The sequence below is a fragment of the Papio anubis genome, chromosome 1 (assembly GCF_008728515.1).
Source record: "Papio anubis isolate 15944 chromosome 1, Panubis1.0, whole genome shotgun sequence".
NCBI classification, from domain to species: Eukaryota; Metazoa; Chordata; class Mammalia; order Primates; family Cercopithecidae; genus Papio; species Papio anubis.
This window is the reverse complement of record NC_044976.1, coordinates 68,595,876-68,613,316: the sequence shown is the minus strand read 5'-3', so window position 1 is coordinate 68,613,316 and position 17,441 is coordinate 68,595,876. Positions and strand designations below refer to the sequence as shown.

General features: G+C 37.2%; 1 protein-coding gene across 3 annotated transcripts in view; it reads left to right on the top strand.

The window, feature by feature from the left end:
* Nucleotides 1-17,441, top strand: part of ANKRD13C (ankyrin repeat domain 13C) — an 88,005-nt gene that overhangs the window by 65,868 nt on the left and 4,696 nt on the right. The window contains exons 10-12 of one of the 3 annotated variants that reach the window (XM_021942947.2): nucleotides 8,061-8,140; nucleotides 10,094-10,192; nucleotides 13,970-14,070. In XM_021942947.2, the coding sequence (XP_021798639.1) occupies nucleotides 8,061-8,140; nucleotides 10,094-10,192; nucleotides 13,970-14,070 (280 nt within the window). The remainder of the gene's footprint in view (nucleotides 1-8,060; nucleotides 8,141-10,093; nucleotides 10,193-13,969; nucleotides 14,071-17,441) is intronic. The other 2 variants (XM_021942955.2, XM_021942956.2) reach the window with 2 other exon arrangements.

The window sequence follows — 17,441 nt, the reverse complement described above, 5'->3', positions numbered from 1 at the left end:
TGGAGACAGAGTCTCGTTCTGTCTCCCAGGCTAGAGTGCAGTGGTACAATCTCAGCTCACTGCAACTCTGCCTGCCATGTTCAAGCAATTCTCCTGCCTCAGCCTCCGGAGTAGCTGAGATTATAGGCACCCACCACCACACCCGGCTAGTTTTTGTATTTTTAGTAGAGATGGGGTTTCGCCATGTTGACCAGGCTGGTCTAGAACTCCTGACCTTGGGTCATCCACCTGCCTCGACAACCCAAAGTGCTGGGATTACAGGCGTGAGCCACTGTGCCTGGCATATTGTATACTCTTTTGTATATTATTTAGGAGTTTCTACAAATGCTCATGTCATCAAATAATAATGATAGTTTTACTTTTCTCTTGCCTGTTCTTACTTCTTTTATTTGTTTTTCTTACGTCACTGCACTGGGAAGTAACACCAGTATAATAGTGAATAAAAATGTTATGAGCAGGTGCACATGGCTTTTTCTTGATCTTAGAAGGGACTTTTTTATACTAACATTAATTTTTTAAAAAATTACTCTATTATTTTTCAACCTGACTTAAGTCATTTAATGATTACTAGGAACCAAGATTTTGTTTTTGTTTGTCAGCATAGTAATCCTTTTAATATTATATTTTAAATATTTTTAGAATAAAGAAAATGTGCCTTGTTATATGTTGTTTGGACTTTTGATAAGGAGGAATCGAAGAATTGCATTTGAGAATATTTTCAGAGTTCAATTATAAATCTTTTTAGAAGAAATTTAAAGAAAATATTAATAGTAATTCTATCAGATATTCATCAATACGTATAATTTGATTTGGTTTAATTAGGTAAGGTATAGGATGCAAGAACAACAAAATAGAATTGATAGATCTAATTATAGAAGGATACCGGTAGCTGTATGTTGTTTTTTCTCTTAGACACAGGCACAGAATTGAGCACCTGGAAAGCAGCATGGAGCTGTTAGCAGTTTATATATATGTAATAGTGGACATGAAAGAGGAAAAGAAATATTTGTATGCATTTTGTTTATAATTTTAGGAGTACAGTTCTTTTAAGCCTACATAATAAGCTTTTTAAGAACGGTATATATAAGTTTAACTTGGCTGGCACGGCTGGTGGCAGGCGGATCACTTGAGGTCAGGAGTTCGAGACCAGCCTAGCCAACATGGTGAAACCCCGTCTGTATGGAAAATACAAAAATTAGCTGGGCGTGGTGGTACACTGTAATCCCAGCTACTCTGGAGGCTGAGGCAGAATTGCTTGAGCCTGGGAGGTGGAGGTTGCAGTGAGCCGAGATCACTCCACTCTACTCCAGCCTGGGTAACAGAGCGAGACTGTCTCAAAAAAAAAGAAAACAGTGTTCAACTCTATTATTTAATGTGAGGTTAAACAATAGGGGGTCAAAGAGGAGAGATCTGTCAAATAAATTCAAGAGACATTCCCATTTTAATGGTGAACTAGATTTAAAAATTTAAAGTTTTAAAAGATAGTATAGCTGGGTGTGATGGCTTACACCTATAATCCCAGCACTTCGTGAGGCTGAGGTGACCGGATCATTTGAGGTCAGGAATTCAAGACCAGCCCGGCAAACATGGTGAAACCCCATGTCAACTAAATATACAAATAAAATTAGCGGGTATGGTGGTACACGCCTGTAATCCTAGCTACTCAGGAGGCTGAGGCAGGAGAATTGCTTGAACCCAGGGGGCAGAGGTTGCAGTTAGCCGACATCATGCCACTGCACTCCAGCCTGGGCAACAGAGTGAGACTCCATTTCAAAAAAAGAAAAAAAAAAAGACATTATAAATCAATATTCAAAATTGATGCTTTCAAGATCACAGCTGACAATGTAAGAACAAATCAAGTGTAGAAATAGACATGCTATATGCTATATTAATTTTCAAGTCGTGAATTGTAGATTAGTAACTCAGATGTATTTAATTAATAACAGTTGTGTGGAAAGCATTATATTTTATCAGAGAGTAATGAAGGATTCTCCAGTGGCCCACCTAATCTGAGTTGAGTGCCATAAACTCAATTTCAGCTTCTGCAGGTTAAAAACTAAATTTATTGGATGTCTTTCATAGCTGGCTGAAAAAAGAAAACAACAAAAACTGAATTCATATACACCTCAACAGAGTTTTCTTGCTTATTGATATTGACTTAAAGCACTGGAGTTGTTAGCATGGGCCTTGTACCAAGTATTTTCCATATATTATCTGATTTAGTTATTGTAATGACCTAAAGAGGTGAGAGCCATTGCCCATTTTATAAAAAAGAAATTGAGATTTAAGTAAGTTAATTTGTCTGAGTTACGAAGATAGAGAAGCAGAGATGGGCTTTTATTTTAGGAACTTGACTGCAAGCCTGTTCTTGCTCTAAGTACTTTGCTTCTTAGTCTGTCTTTGTTATAGTTTCTTCTTTCTGTATATCCAGGTATTAACATGTCTTAGCAATTCTTTCAACATACTGAGAAAATGAAGTTGGGAAAGAGTGGGGAAACCTTAAGAAATAATCCTGGGAATATGTTATTGGTAAATGTAGTAAAAACTAGTAGAGCACATAATAGTAAAAAGTATATTTTTGATTTTGGAGAATTATTAAAAGTTTCAAAAATCTAGAAAATATATATGATTTCTTATTTTTTTCAAAAGACATGAAAATTCTATATTTTAAAGCCATGTTTTAATAGAATTTCAGTTCTTAAAAATAAATGTCTACTCCTTTTTGGAATGAATTTATATACTTTATTTTAAATAAATAGCTTTTGGGTTTCTTCTTGTCCCCTACCCCCAGCCAAACATTTATTTCAATTTCTGCAAGAAATGGCTTATAGGTAATATTTAGAAGGAATTATTTGCCATTTGACTACTTTTACTGTACTTCTTCTGCCTTTTTTTCTCTTCTTTCCCAGATGTGGTTCTAGCATTTAATATATATTTTTGACAAAAATTTTGATAGCAAAATTTAAGTGCTCAGAAATTCTTAAATCATGGATACTTGCTCTTGTATTTTTAGCTCCTTCTTGTAACCAGTTATCATTGGAGTAGGGAACAATGCTCCGTTTATACCTTAGTCAGAGTCAGTGATAACAGCACTTATACTGTGCCAACTGTATGTTCAGAATATTGAGTTAAGCCCTATTCATGATTATGGATTTTTTTTTTCTTTTTTGAGATGGAGTCTTGCTCTTGCTCTGTTGCCCAGGCTGGAGTGCAATGGCATGATCTCAGTTCACTGTAACCTCCATCTCCCAGCTCCAAGCAGTTCTCCTGCCTCAGCCTTCTGACTAGCTGGAATTACAGGTGTGCACCACCATACCCGGCTAATTTTTGTATTTTTAGTAGAGACGGGGTTTCATCATATGGGTCAGGCTGGTCTCGAACTCCTGATCTCATGATCCACCTGCCTCGGCCTCCCGGAGTGCTGGGATTACAGGTGTGAGCCACTGTACTGGCATAGATTTTTTTCTTTATTTACAAATCTAAATAGGAATACATAATAAAATACATGAATATCTTAAACTTTCAGAAGGCTTTGCCATATAAAATATTAGAATGATAACAAACCTAGAAATAAAGTATTTCCTATATGCTTCAAGGAAAATAGTCGTCAGAAGTTTTACATTTAATTATGAGGGAAAGGCTTGAAGGTATTTCAGTTACAGAGCTGATTGATTTGGCAAAATAACATTAAAGAGTTATCTGGTATTGCACCAACCTCTGTGTCTTCCTGTTCCATTAGATAGCCATGGCATCAGTATAGAGGGGGCACTGAAGGATTCAGCTAGAAGTGTCAGTATATAATAAAGGACTCTGGATCTATTTGGGATTTGTTGAAAAAAAATAAAGGACTAATTAGGATAAACTTAAACTAGAAAGACATTTTTAGAATATGATAATTGATATTTATAACAATGAGATAAAGTGCTCAACGAAAGGTTAAATTACATTGATTACACTCTTTACTAAGATGGGGAATGTATAATGTACTGTTTAGAAAGAGTTTATTTAGAAATGGTAGAAACTTATTTGGAAAAGTTATTACCTGAAAAAAATATAATGATGTGACGTGCCACGTTATGTAATCATGTGACAAATGTGTCTTTACCATGAAAATGTTATATATATAATATTAAAAATATTAATAGAGATTTCGGTGGATATGGGATTAGTCTTTGCTGTGGTTCTAGGTTGCAGAGCAATCTTAAATGTTTCCAACAGTTTCCCCTAAAATTAAAGGTTCTATTAACGCATGTCTCTCTGCTTTCTAGCATATCACTAGATACTATTTTACCTAATGTTTTGCCACAGCATTTGTGAGGTTCATTTACTAGCTTTTAAGCCTCTTCGTCATTCTACTGATAAGCCATTGCTACATGCCATAGTATTATGTATAATATCCCAGTGTAAATTTGGAATTTGGTATTGGTTATGATGTAAGTTTGGCTGCTTATAAGAAATCTCAAAAGAACAGTGACTTAAACAAGATAAAAGATTGTTTTTCTCTCATATAAAAATCTGAGTTTGTGTGGTTTTTCTCTGCTCTGTGAGTTAATCTCAGACAGCTTTTTTCCTTTTGTCTTCTCTGCCATTCCTAGGATGTGGCCTTCCATTCACGTGGTATAAGATGATTCATACTGCTGGGCGCGGTGGCTCACGCCTGTAATCCCAGCACTTGGGGGGCTGAGGTGGGCAGATCATGAGGTCAGGAGATCGAGACCAGCCTGGCTAACATGGTGAAACCCCGTCTCTACTAAAACATACAAAACATTAGCTGGACCTGGTGGCCATGATCAGACATTACCAGTGACTGCTAACCAACAAAATTTATGGCCTTTTTCAGGCTTCTTTCTCCTCAAAGTCTCTGTAGTTTGATATTGAAACAGTCTTTTCTTTTGGCCTCCATTATACTGTAAAGGAAACTAAACTTTACTTCTTCCAAACTTAGTTCTTAGTTGATATGGACTCTCGTACCAAAAGACAGGTTTACAAGAGAAAAGCACACAAGTTTATTAATGCGTGCCGCACACCACACGAGAAACCCCAGTGAAAAGTAACTGAAGGACTGGGCACAGTGGCTCACACCTGTAATCCCAGCACTTTGGGAGGCTGAGTTGGGCAGATCACTTGAGGCCAGGAGTTTGAGACCAGCCCGGCGAACATGGCGAAACCCCATCTCTATTAAAAATACAAAAATTAGCTGGGCTTGGTGATGCACACCTGTAATCTCAACTCAGGAGGCTGAGGCAGAAGTATTGCTTGAACCTGGGAGGCAGAGGTTGCAGTGAACCGAGATTGTGCCACTGTACTCCAGCCTGGGTAACAGAGTGAGACTATGTCTCAAAAAAAAAAAAAAAAAAAAAAAAGTAACTCAAAATAGTGGCTTAGAACTCAACTTATATAGCATCTTCAACAAAGAACAATAAATTTGTAGAGAAATGACAGGACAAACGAAAGTGATTTTAGGTTTCCAAGGACAGGAAAGGAGTAAGGTTTGTTTGCAGATTCCTCTGGTGCTGTTGCTGAGCCAGTAAGAGTATAGGTTATCTCCAGTGAAGCAAAATTTATGTTCTGTAGTTACGCAGAAAACAGGGAGGACAGAGAAAAAACTTTTCCTCCATTTACTGCTTCTCTCTCTTTTTTTTTTTTTTTTTTTTTTTTTTTGAGACAGTCTTGTTCTGTCCTACAGGCTGGAGTGCAGTGGCATGATCTTGGCTCACTGCAGCCTCCATGTCCTGGGCTCAAGCCGTCCTCCCACTTCAGCCCTTCAAGTAGCTGGGACCACAGGTGTGTGCCAACACTCCTGGTTACTTTTTTTTTTCTGTATTTTTTGTAGAGATGGGGTTTTGCTCTGCTGCCCAGGCAGGTCTCAAACTCCTGAGCTCAAGGGATCGACTTGCCTTGGCCTCCCAAAGTGCCGGGATTATAGGCATGAGCCATCACACCTGGCCTGCACTAAGCTTTTAACATATGTTATCTCTATTAATTTTTAACTATGAGTTAGTGGCCCAATTCCCATTTTGCAGGTGAGTTAAGTTGACATAATAAAAAGTAACTTGCCCAAATTCACACAACTACCAGGTATTGGAGCTGGGATTCTAACTCAATTTTGTGTCTTAACAGTCCTTGATTTTAACAACTCTAATATACGGCTCATTAACATCTTACACTGATTATATGTAAAACCACATTTCTTGAATGAGACCCTCTCTTAATGTTGTTATCATCTTATTATTTATATTAGTCTTTCACTTACTATCTTTTTGCTCCATAGTCCTGTTAGATTTTCATTAGCAATTGAAAAAAAATTAAAAAAAAAAAATGTATGAGGTTTTTGTTTTGTTTTGTTTTGTTTTCTTGAGACAGACAGTCGCTCTGTTGTCCAGTCCGGAGTGCAGTGGCGTCATCTTGGGTCATGGAATGCAGTGACGTGAGCTCAGGTCACTGCAATCTCTGCCTCCTGGGTTCAAGTGATTCTCCTACCTCAGCTTCCTGAGTAGCTAGGATTACGGGTGTGAGCCACTACGCCTGGCTAATTTTTGTATTTTTAGTAGAGATGGGGTTTCAACATATTGGCCAGTCTGGTCTTGAACCCCTGACATCAAGTGATCCACCAGCCTTGACCTCCCAAAGTGCTAGGATTATAGGCATGAGCCACCATGCCTGGCCAGTTCTTTTTTTTCTTCCTATGAGGCAGGGTGTTACTCTGTTACCCAGGCTGGAGTGCAGTGGTGTAATCTTGGCTCACTGCAGCATCAACCTCCTGGGCTCAAGTGATCCTCCTGCCTCAGCTTTTCAAGTAACTGGGACCACAGGCATGCACCACCACACTCAGCTAATGTTGTTGTTGTTGTTGTTGTTTTTTTTTTTTTTTTTTTTTTTTAAGAAACAGAGCCTCATTTTATTGCCTAGGCTGGTCTCAAACTCATGGGCTCAAGTGATTCTCCCATCTTTGTCTCCCAAAGTGTTGGGATTACAGGCATGAGCCATTCCACCTGGCCCAGGAATTTCCAATTTCCACTTGTGCTCCAGAGTTTAGTTCCTTATTGCCAGTCCATCTTACAGTGATTGAAATTCATATTTAGCAAAGATAAGGTGAAAGTTTTAAAATCTGACCTTTGCAATTTTTATCATCTAAGTTGATCTCCGTTTTAAACTTCCCATCTGAGTTTAAATCAGTCTCCTTGTGTTTTTTACCTTTAATTTTCTCTGTTTTAAAAACACTGTTTCATCTTCATTTAAATCTGAAGTCCAATTGCATAGTCTTGATTATTACCCACAGAAGATTGCTATCATTTCTGACATATTTTCCATTTTCTGTAATCTCATTTGGCCTTTAATATGCTCTTTTGTATTTCTGGTTGACTGTTCATGTCTGTATTATTTTTCTTTTCTTTCTAACTGAATTATAAATTCCTTGAAGTCAGAGTTTTTTGTTTTTTGTTTGAGGCGAAGTCTTGCTCTGTCGCCCAGGCTGGAGTGCAGTGACACGATCTCGGCGCACTGCAACCTCCGCTTCCTGGGTTCAAGCAATTCTCTGCCTCAGCCTCCTGAGTAGCTGGGATTACAGGCACTCACCACCAAGCCCAGCTAATTCTTTTGTATTTTTGGTAAAGACGGGGTTTCACCATCTTGGCCAAGCTGGTCTTGAACTCCTGACCTTGTGATCCACCCACGTTGGCCTCCTAAAGTGCTGGGATTACAAGCATGAGCCACCATGCCGGGCCCAGAGTTAGTTTTTACACTTCTTTGTAGTTCCTATGTTTAGCAGCTAGTATGATGCTAGGAACATTTTAGATGATTGACACATTCAATGAATGGGTGTTATTACTTTGATATTTGTCTTTTTGGGATTTAGAAAAAAATTGATAATAAATATTACCAATAGAACTTAAATCACCATGGAATGATCTTAGAAGTAACCTTTTCAAGTATTATATTGAAGAGATTAAGTAGATTGTTGGTTTTAATCGTTTACTATATATTTTCATCTTATATTTAAAAAATAACATTTTTCTTTTTCTCCCACCCCCGCTTTCTTTCTTTCTTTTTGTTTTTGGCAGCCGATTCGAAGACAGTCGCTTACACCTCCTCCTCAGAACACTATTACATGGGAAGAATATATATCTGCTGAAAATGGAAAGTAAGTTTTTTTGTTGTTTATGTATTATTTGACTTTTAGAAAGAATAATTTGTAAAAACTGAATATGTGAACATTTAGGTGTAAAATTATTTTGGAGAGAATTATTGATATATTTTTGACTGAAGCAGTTCTTCTACCTTTTAAAAATATGGATTAAGTATAATAAGGACAAAATGTCCCAAATTATGTAAACTCTTGCAAATGGTTGTAGATCTTTCTTTCTGTATCCCTCCTGTCAATTTATACACACCTAAAAAACTAAAGAACACTGTTCTAAGGAAATAGGATGTAGGAAATTGCACAGGACAGTTGCTTATTTGAGATTTCCCATTGTATGATGAGCTTTTCTATTTTGTGATTATCCTGATTTTTTAGCATAGTGTGCAAGGCCATTCATTATTTATCTTCTTTTTTGCCTTTCCAAGCTCCTCACCTGTCATTATCCTTTAGTTTCAACCTGTGCTAGACTACTCACCATCCTTCCATAGGACCTTTGCTGATGTAATATTACTAACAGTAGAGTGCCTACCACATAGCTCATACTCATTTTATATTTATTGACTGAAAGAATGATGAATGAATAAAGAAAGGGTTTATTTTTGATAAATGGATAAGTAAAAAGTGTATCCTGGTCAACCATTATTTCCTTTTGGTGGAGAATAAAATATAAAATATTACTTTCCCGCTCCTGTTTAGGAAGGAGTTGTCATCGTTTTTTTTTCTTATTGAAAGTTTTGTTGTATTTTTCTAATTTCTCCAAGATGTTTCCATCTTAATATTTTTATAGGTTTTTTTTTTTTTTTTTTTTTTTTTTTTGAGATGGAGTCTCACTTTGTTGCCTAGGCTCGAGTGCAGTGGGTGTGATCTCGGCTCACTGCAACCTCCGCATCCCAGGTTCAAGCCATTCTCTCACCTCAGCCTCCCGAGTGGCTGGGATTACAGGTGCGCTCCACCATGCCCAGCTAATTTTTGTATTTTAGTGGAGACAGGGTTTCACCATGTTGGTCAGGCTGGTCTCAAACTCATGGGCTCAAGTGATCCACCTGCCTCGGCCTCTCAAATGCTGGGATTACAGCTATGAGCCACTGTGCCTCACCTTAATATTTTATAGTGTTAAACAAAATTTGTGAGTGGATTGTTGTATTAGATTAGCCTCCCACATGCACTAGGCACCAGCAGACCATACCAAACCAGAATGCAGTTACTTCTGCTAAGTACTACATAGTTAAACTGAACTTTGAAATGGGCCAGTTTGAAAAGAAAAAAAGGACATTCCAGGCAACCTGAGTCGGCATAGTAATGAAGTCTTCTGTTTTTTTTAACTGTATAAGGAAAGCAACTTTGAAATAACCAGATCACCTTTTTTCCCCACTGTTTCCACTTCAGCCCTTTTCAGTCTCTAAAGATAACCTCCTCTGTTCAGCTTATTGGAATGCTCATTCTACTTCACAGAATTAGGTACTGTCCTGTGCTAGAACTGCAAATAAAAGCCAATTAGATCTTTAGGCTAAATTGATAATTTTCTTTTGATAATAGTTAATATAGAATTCCTTATTCTTCACAATATTTCTTATTAATCAGTGAAGAGACTGCAATATGCAGTAAAGAAGTTGAATTGAATAAGTGGCTTTAAAGATATACAATGATACCTTAAAAAGTTTTTTACTAATGATTTTCTTTATTCCTAAAAATAGTGATTATTAAGATTATATTCAATGTGAAATTAGTTTAGATCTGATAATTTCTGAACTTTTACTCTTTGCTATTCTTTTTTATTGCCTTTGTCTTAATTTTTTATGCATATCTTATTCCCTTTTAGCATAATTTTATTTCTACAGACAGTAAGAAAAATTGAAATATTAATGAATGTCGTTGAAAGATGACAGATGCTTCTTAGGAAGGTGGTAGACTATGGAAAAAGTTTCCTAACTTTTTTTTTTCCTCCCATTTTAGAGCTCCTCATCTGGGTAGAGAATTGGTGTGCAAAGAGAGTAAGAAAACGTTTAAAGCTACGATAGCCATGAGCCAGGAATTTCCCTTAGGGATAGAGTTGTAAGTTTGTTACTAACTACAAATGTTTATGAAAGAAACTATTAAACCCTAAAGGCTGTAATAATATTTGTACCCCAGTGGTGCATTTGAGACCTTTGAAATGAAAAGCAGATAGCCATTGCCTTGATAGTGTGTGCCCCACGCTGGAAATTTTCTGGTTTGCAACAGTATTGAGTTTTACTACTTTCACCAGATACATTTTTGAGTAGATTTTTTTTTCTTTTTTTTTTTTTTAAAAGATGGAGTCTTGCTCTGTCGCCCAGGCTGGAGTGCAGTGGCACAATCTCGGCTCACCGCAACCTCCGCCTTCTGGGTTCAAGCGATTCTCCTGCCTCAGCCTCTCGAGTAGCTGGGATTACAGGTGCCCACCACCACGCCTGGCTAAGTTTTGTATTTTTAGTAGAGATGAGGTTTCACCATGTTGGCCAGGCTGGCCTCGAACCTCTGACCTCAGGTGATCCACCCACCTCACCTTCCCAAAGTGCTGGGATTACAGGCACGAGCCACCATGCCCAGCCAAGTAGGTTATTTAAATTATAAAAGTAATACATTAATACATGCTTGTTTTTTAAAAAAATCAAAAAGTATGGAAATTTACAGAATAAAATGTGATGTTTTAACACATCAGTAGTTAATGACTATTTGGTGTATTTTTGACTAGAGTTATCCATATTTTTCGTTTTTTAAAATAAAAATGGGGGAATCATTCATGTTTTGTTCTATGTGTTTCTTGTTTTCATTTAAAAGTAAGTGTATCTTGGCTGGGCGTGGTGGCTCATGCCTGTAATCCCAGTACTTTGGGAGGCTAAGGCGGGCGGATCACCTGAGGTCACGGGTTTGAGATCTGCCTGGCCAACGTGGTAAAACCCTATCTCTACTAAAAATATAAAAATTAGCTAGGCATATGGCGCATGCCTGTAAAACCAGCAACTAGGGAGGCTGAGGCAGGAGAATTGCTTGAACCAAGGAGGCAGAAGTTGCAGTGAGCCAGGATCGCACCACTGCACTCTAGCCTGGGCGACAAAGGAGACTCCATCTCAAAAAAAGAAAGGAAAAAATGAGTGTGTCTTGAAGTTTTACAGTGATTATATTTTCGTCTATTCTTTTTCCTTGATATTTTGTAGTGTTGATATACTGTTTATCATTCATTTACTGATAAACATTTTGGTTATTTGTAGTTTGTCACCATTTTCAATAATATTCTGGTAAACATATTGAATATATCCTCTCAAACATGCACTCATTGGATGCTCCTTTTTAAAAATACTCAATTTGGAAAAATGACTGGAATGAGAGATGGGTAGCAAGAACTGACTGATACAACGATAGTTTTAGGCTCCTCACTAAAGTGGGAGGGAGGAGATGAAGCACTGGGCTATTTTCTCTTACTAGTTCCTTCCCTTTCAAATCTGGCCTAATGCATTAATTTTTTAACGGCCTAATACATTTTTAAAAAATGATTGGAGAAGAGAGCAGGGTGCATATTTTTTTAAAAAAGTATGTACATACCTGAGCTTTCCCCATACCTAGGCTTTAGAAAAGTAGATAGAATGTTCTGTATAGCCCTCAAGTTATGTCAGAGAGACATAAGTATCAGAAAATGTGGAAAGTTAGCTACACATACAGATCTGCCATAATCTGTCATATCTAGGACCCAATTGACTCAATGATGCACCAATTTTATTTTATTATTTATTTATTTATTTTGAGACAGAGTCTCACTCTGTTGCTGTGGCTGGAGTGCAATGGTGCAATCTCGGCTCACTGCAACCTCTGTCTCCCAGGTTCAAGTGATCCTCCTGCCTCAGCCTCCCAATTAGCTGGGACTACAGGCATGTGTGCACTACCACGCCTGGATAATTTTTGTAGTTTTAGTAGAGATGGGGTTCACCATGTTGGCCAGGCTGGTCTCAAACTCTTGACCTCCGGTGATCTGTCCACCTGGGCCTCTCAAAGTGCTGGGATTACAGGTGTGAGCCACCACACCTGGCCAAAGATTCACCAATTTTATATTCTACTTACTAATAAAGATGAAAATTACAGCAAATATTAAGATGTCATCAATTTTAGGAGTTATCCTAATTTCAGATATGTTATATGAAAAAAAAGAGTATCTTAGAATTTATAAAATGTGGCAGTTATAACCACTACTCCTGAAAAAGAAAATGAAATGAGGAGTCGGGCACAGTGGCGCACGCCTGTAATCCCGGCACTTTCAGAGGCTGAGGCGGGTGGATCACCTGAGGTCGGGAGTTTGAGACCAGCCTGACCAACATGGAGAAACCCCGTCTCTATTAAAAATACAAAATTAGCCAGGAGTGGTGGTACGTGCCTGTAATCCCAGCTACTCGGGAGGCTGAGACAATTGCTTGAACCCAGGAGGCAGAGTTCGCATTGAGCCGACATCACGCCATTGCACTCCAGCCTGGGCAACAAGTGTGAAACTCCATCTCAAAAAAGAAAAAAAGGAAGAAAGAAAAGAAAAAGAAATATAGAACACAGAGTACAAATGCCAAAGAATTTGTTCTAAAAGGTAAAAAAAAAAAAAAAAAAAAAAAAGAAAATTACCTATATATGCCATAGAAAACAAGAAAGAACACGAAATCAGTATAAAGTAGATCTTTCTGAGATGAGAATGTAAGACAGTAAAATGAAATGAAAAGGAAATTGTAAAGCTAAGGAAATAAATTGAGCACTAAATGACACTGTTACAAAACAAATACAGTAGAAACAGTAATGAATAGAATAGATGTAACTGAAAATTAAATTTTGACAGCTCTTGGTGAATTCAGTAGAAGAAGAGATTAAAGAAATTACACAAGCAATTTGTATGGAGGACAAAAGTGGTTCAATATGAGTCATTCATGTTTTACTTAAAAGGCCTCCAAGTATAATCAAAATAATATTCAAAATATGATAGAAGAAATTTTCTCAGTAATGAAGAACTAAATCTATAGGATGACGTTAGGTTCCACGAAAAATTGATACAGAATGATTAGTAACAAAAATTATCCTGATCTAACTATTAGGCTTTAGTTATTGATAAAGAAATCCAAAGGCACCCTGGCAGAAAAGGGGTAAAATCATCCTGGCCTTACATATTTTTATATATCTTTGCTTTTCTGAAGTAACAGAAGTGTGATCTGTCAGTATTTCTAACTTTCATTTATGTATGGAGGCAACTGAAGATATTCTCAAGCACGAAAGAATTCAAGAAACGTAGCAGTCATAGGACTTTTTTGAAAGAAAAATAATACTACTTAAAAAAGAAATGCATCCAACCAAAACATGAAAGAAATTATAGCATAATGATTAATATGATATAGAATGCTAAGATATATTATGAAATTGTAGTTCAGAGGGAAAGATAGTATAACCTGAAATTTTATATGAGTCAAATTTCCCTTTAAACATAATAAAGATAAACAATCATTTATCAAATATGCAGGAAATCAAGGAATATTAAGCACTTAAGAGCCTTTTACACACACAATAAATTGACAGTGGAAATCAGCCACCCAAACAGTGAATCTAGTTATTAGCTTTGAGTCCATCTAAATATGGACCTAAAATCAAACAACTGTGAAAATTATGGCTGAACAATCAAAAGTTACAAACCATTATAGAGTAAAAAGGAGGAATAAAGTGTGTAATTTACTCATCCTTAATATCTGGAAGTCAATACTACTGTCCAAGTTTGAAGCATGTAGTTAAAAAGCGTAAGGACACATAGCAATTTGAACAATGAAAACATTTTTTTCTTCTTCCATTTTTCAGATTATTGAATGTTTTAGAAGTAATAGCTCCCTTCAAGCACTTTAACAAGCTTAGAGAATTTGTTCAGATGAAGCTTCCTCCAGGCTTTCCTGTAAAATTAGGTAAGAGAAAAATTTAGATGTAATTTTAGTGTCCATTAGGAATATGGAGCTGTTTATTAACATTTAATAAGCAATTTGTTTTAAAGCAGGGGTCCCCACACCTCTGCTGGTTCATGACCTTTTAGGAATGGAATGCACAGCAGGAGATGAGCTGAGCAGCAGGCTAGTGAGCATTGCCACCTGAGCTCTGCCTCCTGTCAGATCAGTGGTGGCATTAGATTCTTGTAGGAACATGAACCCTACTGTGAACTGCACATGTGAGGGATCTAGGTTGCATGCTCCTTGTGAAATCTAATGCCTGATCTGAGATGGAACAGTTTCATTCCAAAGCCTCCCCCGACCCCCACCAGTCTGTGGAATAATTATCTTTCATGAAACAGATCCCTCGTGCCAAAAAGGTTGGGGGCTGCTGTTTTAAAGGAAAATAGATGTCCTAGTTGCTTACATTTTTGTAAAGGTTTTCAGTAATTATATGCATTTATTTATGTTTTGTCTAGTATTTAAAGTGCCTGATGAGAATTCTTATTCTACTTGATTTAAATTAAATGTAAGGGATCTATTTCACACAAGAAAAGTGTGGGTGAACTAAATGATGTATTGTAATAATGTTTTTCATGTGAAATAGGGAGACTAGAGATTAGCCCAGATTTTCAGCTATGCTTTGAGTTTCTGTGTAGTTAGAATGTTTCTGGAGTCAGCAGTCACTGTTGACGGATAAAGTAATACTCATACATTTTATTTTTCAGCCCTAAATGTTTAATTTAGTCTTAAGCAATAATCTTTAGAAATAGCACAGTCATTTTTGCATATATTTTTCTTTCTAACATATCAGAAACCGAGGAAGAAGAGACTGTTAAAAGGTGTTTTGAGTGTTTAGATTTAGATTTAGCAATAATTCAAGCTTCAGGAGATCCTTTAACACTATCCATCAATTCAGCCACTCAATGTTTAATGAGTACTATAATTCTTCAGATATATCTTGTTTTATTCAATATTTTTAAAACCACATCTCAGAATACTTAGGCCAAAATTTTTTCATTACTAAAAATTAAACCTGATCTTCACCCTTTTGCACACTTGGAAATAAACGTTTTCTAGATTAAAAATGACTTTTAAATAAATGATTTTCAAAATGTCCCTCTAGTTGCCCTTTGCAATTCAAAAGCACTAGGAACCCAGTGTCTACTTGGATAAATCAGTGATAAGATCTTAGGCAGAAATGGTTAGAAAACTAATGCAATTCAGAGCTGTGTGCCGTAGCCATAAGGGATCTTCACGTTAGCATTTCTGCAGAAGTTTAAAACTCCACTGCCATTTTCTATGGTGAGGGAAATATTTCAAGTTTTAGACTCCCTTCTAGGTACTGTTAAGAGACCCAAGACAAACCAGAATAGGGAACAGGAGTTAAACAGATGAGAATTTCAAACTATCTCTGTATTCACATCTATTTTTAAGTTCTAAACCCAAATCAAACCCACAATACATTTATTTTTATGCAAAGGAAATATTTTCATTATATGAGAAGGAAAAAAATCTGTAATCCTTTTTTTGCAGGCATTTCTTTGATGTAGAACCACATTTTTAACAAGGAATAATCTTTTGCTTGTATACTTAAAGTTATGGGATATTTGTTTAACTATTTCTCTTTTGTTTCACTGTCCTTCTTTTAAACCAACCCTGTAAAACTTCCTCCTGTGTATGTTTAATCTTTCACCATTTCTTTTTCTACATTTAGGATAAAAAACACAATTGGGATAAATTATAAAAATTTGGAAATTATTGTTAACACAATTACATGTTTCAGAATCAGCCAGAACTTTAAGTGCTGATTATGAATGGTCTTTTCTCTGATTGGCTTCTTCTCTCATTTTGCTCAGACTAAATTTGATCTTCTTTCATCATCAAATCTTCGTCTTCCCCCACCACTTCCTCCTACAACCTTAAGCACAGATGATTTTTACTTCCTTTGATACAAAAAGATAATATCAGAAATGGGACCTCCCTCACTACTTCCAACACCCCATACAGACTTTTCTGCCCCAAGCCCAACCTTTTCTTTCATCTTCCTGTCTCACTGGAAGTGCCCCTCTGCTTAGCTTGAGTAATCTCTTCATTTGTATTATGAATCTGTTTTCCCAGCTCTTTTGAAAAACTAGCTGTATCGCTGGGCATGGTGGCTCAGGCCTGTAATACCAGCACTTTGGGAGGCCAAGGCGGGTGGATCACTTGAGGTCAGGAGTTCGAGACCAGCCTGGCCAACATGGTGAAACTCCATCTCTACTAAAAATACTAAAAATTAGCCAGGCGTCGTGGTGGGCGCCTGTAATCCCAGCTACTCAGGAGGCTGAGGCAGGAGAATCGCTTGAACCCGGGAGGCAGAGGTTACAGTGAGCCAAGATCATACCATTGTACTCCAGCCTGGGCAACAAGAGCAAGAGACTCTGTCTCAAGGAAAAAAAAAAAGAAAAAAAGAAAAAAAGAAATAAGCTAACTGTATCAGTCACTTCATATTTCTCGTTTTCCTTCTACCTCTCTCTACTGCATTTTTCCTCTCAGTTGCTAGGCTTGCTCAGGTCTCTCCCCTTTTAAAATCAAACTAAAAACTAAAAACAAACAAACAAAAAAACAACAACAAAAAAACACAGTCCCCGTAACTTCACTAGCACTTGCTTTAATCTTTGCTTTTCACAGCCAAGCTATCTGAAAGCCTCCTTCCTTCCTTCCTTCCTCTTTCTCTTTTTCCTTTCCTTTCCTTTCTCCCTTTCCTTTCCTTTCCTGTCCTGTCCTGTCCTGTCCTGTCCTTTCCTGTCCTTGTTTCGAGAGAGGGTCCTTGTTTCCTTGTTTCGAGAGAGGGTCTGACGCTGTTGCCTAGGCTACAATGCAGTGGCATGATCTCGGCTCACTGCAACTTCTGCTTCCCAGTCTCAAGCCATCTTCCCACCTCAGCCTCCTGAGTAGCTGGGACCACAGACATGAGCCACCACACCCAGTTAGTTTTTGTATTTGTCGTACAGATGGGGTCTCACTTTGTTGCCCAGGGTGGTCTCAAACTCCTGAGCTCAAGTGATTTGCCCACTGTGGCCTCCCAAAGTACTGGGATTACAGGTGTGAGCCACTGTTCCTGGCCTCTATTATTTCTTAAAATTGCTTATGAATCTATAATTATCTCAGAATAAAAAGCGTACTCCCTTAGTTCATTACAGATTCTCTCTTCCTCTTTATTTATTATTGATCCTTATTGTTAAATCTAGTAGAAACTTTTCTGTTTTTATCTTAATCTCTTTAAGATTTGACTTTTCTTGTTTTGAAGTCCTTGGCTCAATGAATAACTGAGACAAGTCATTCCATTTTCCTCTGACTTCCTTTATAGA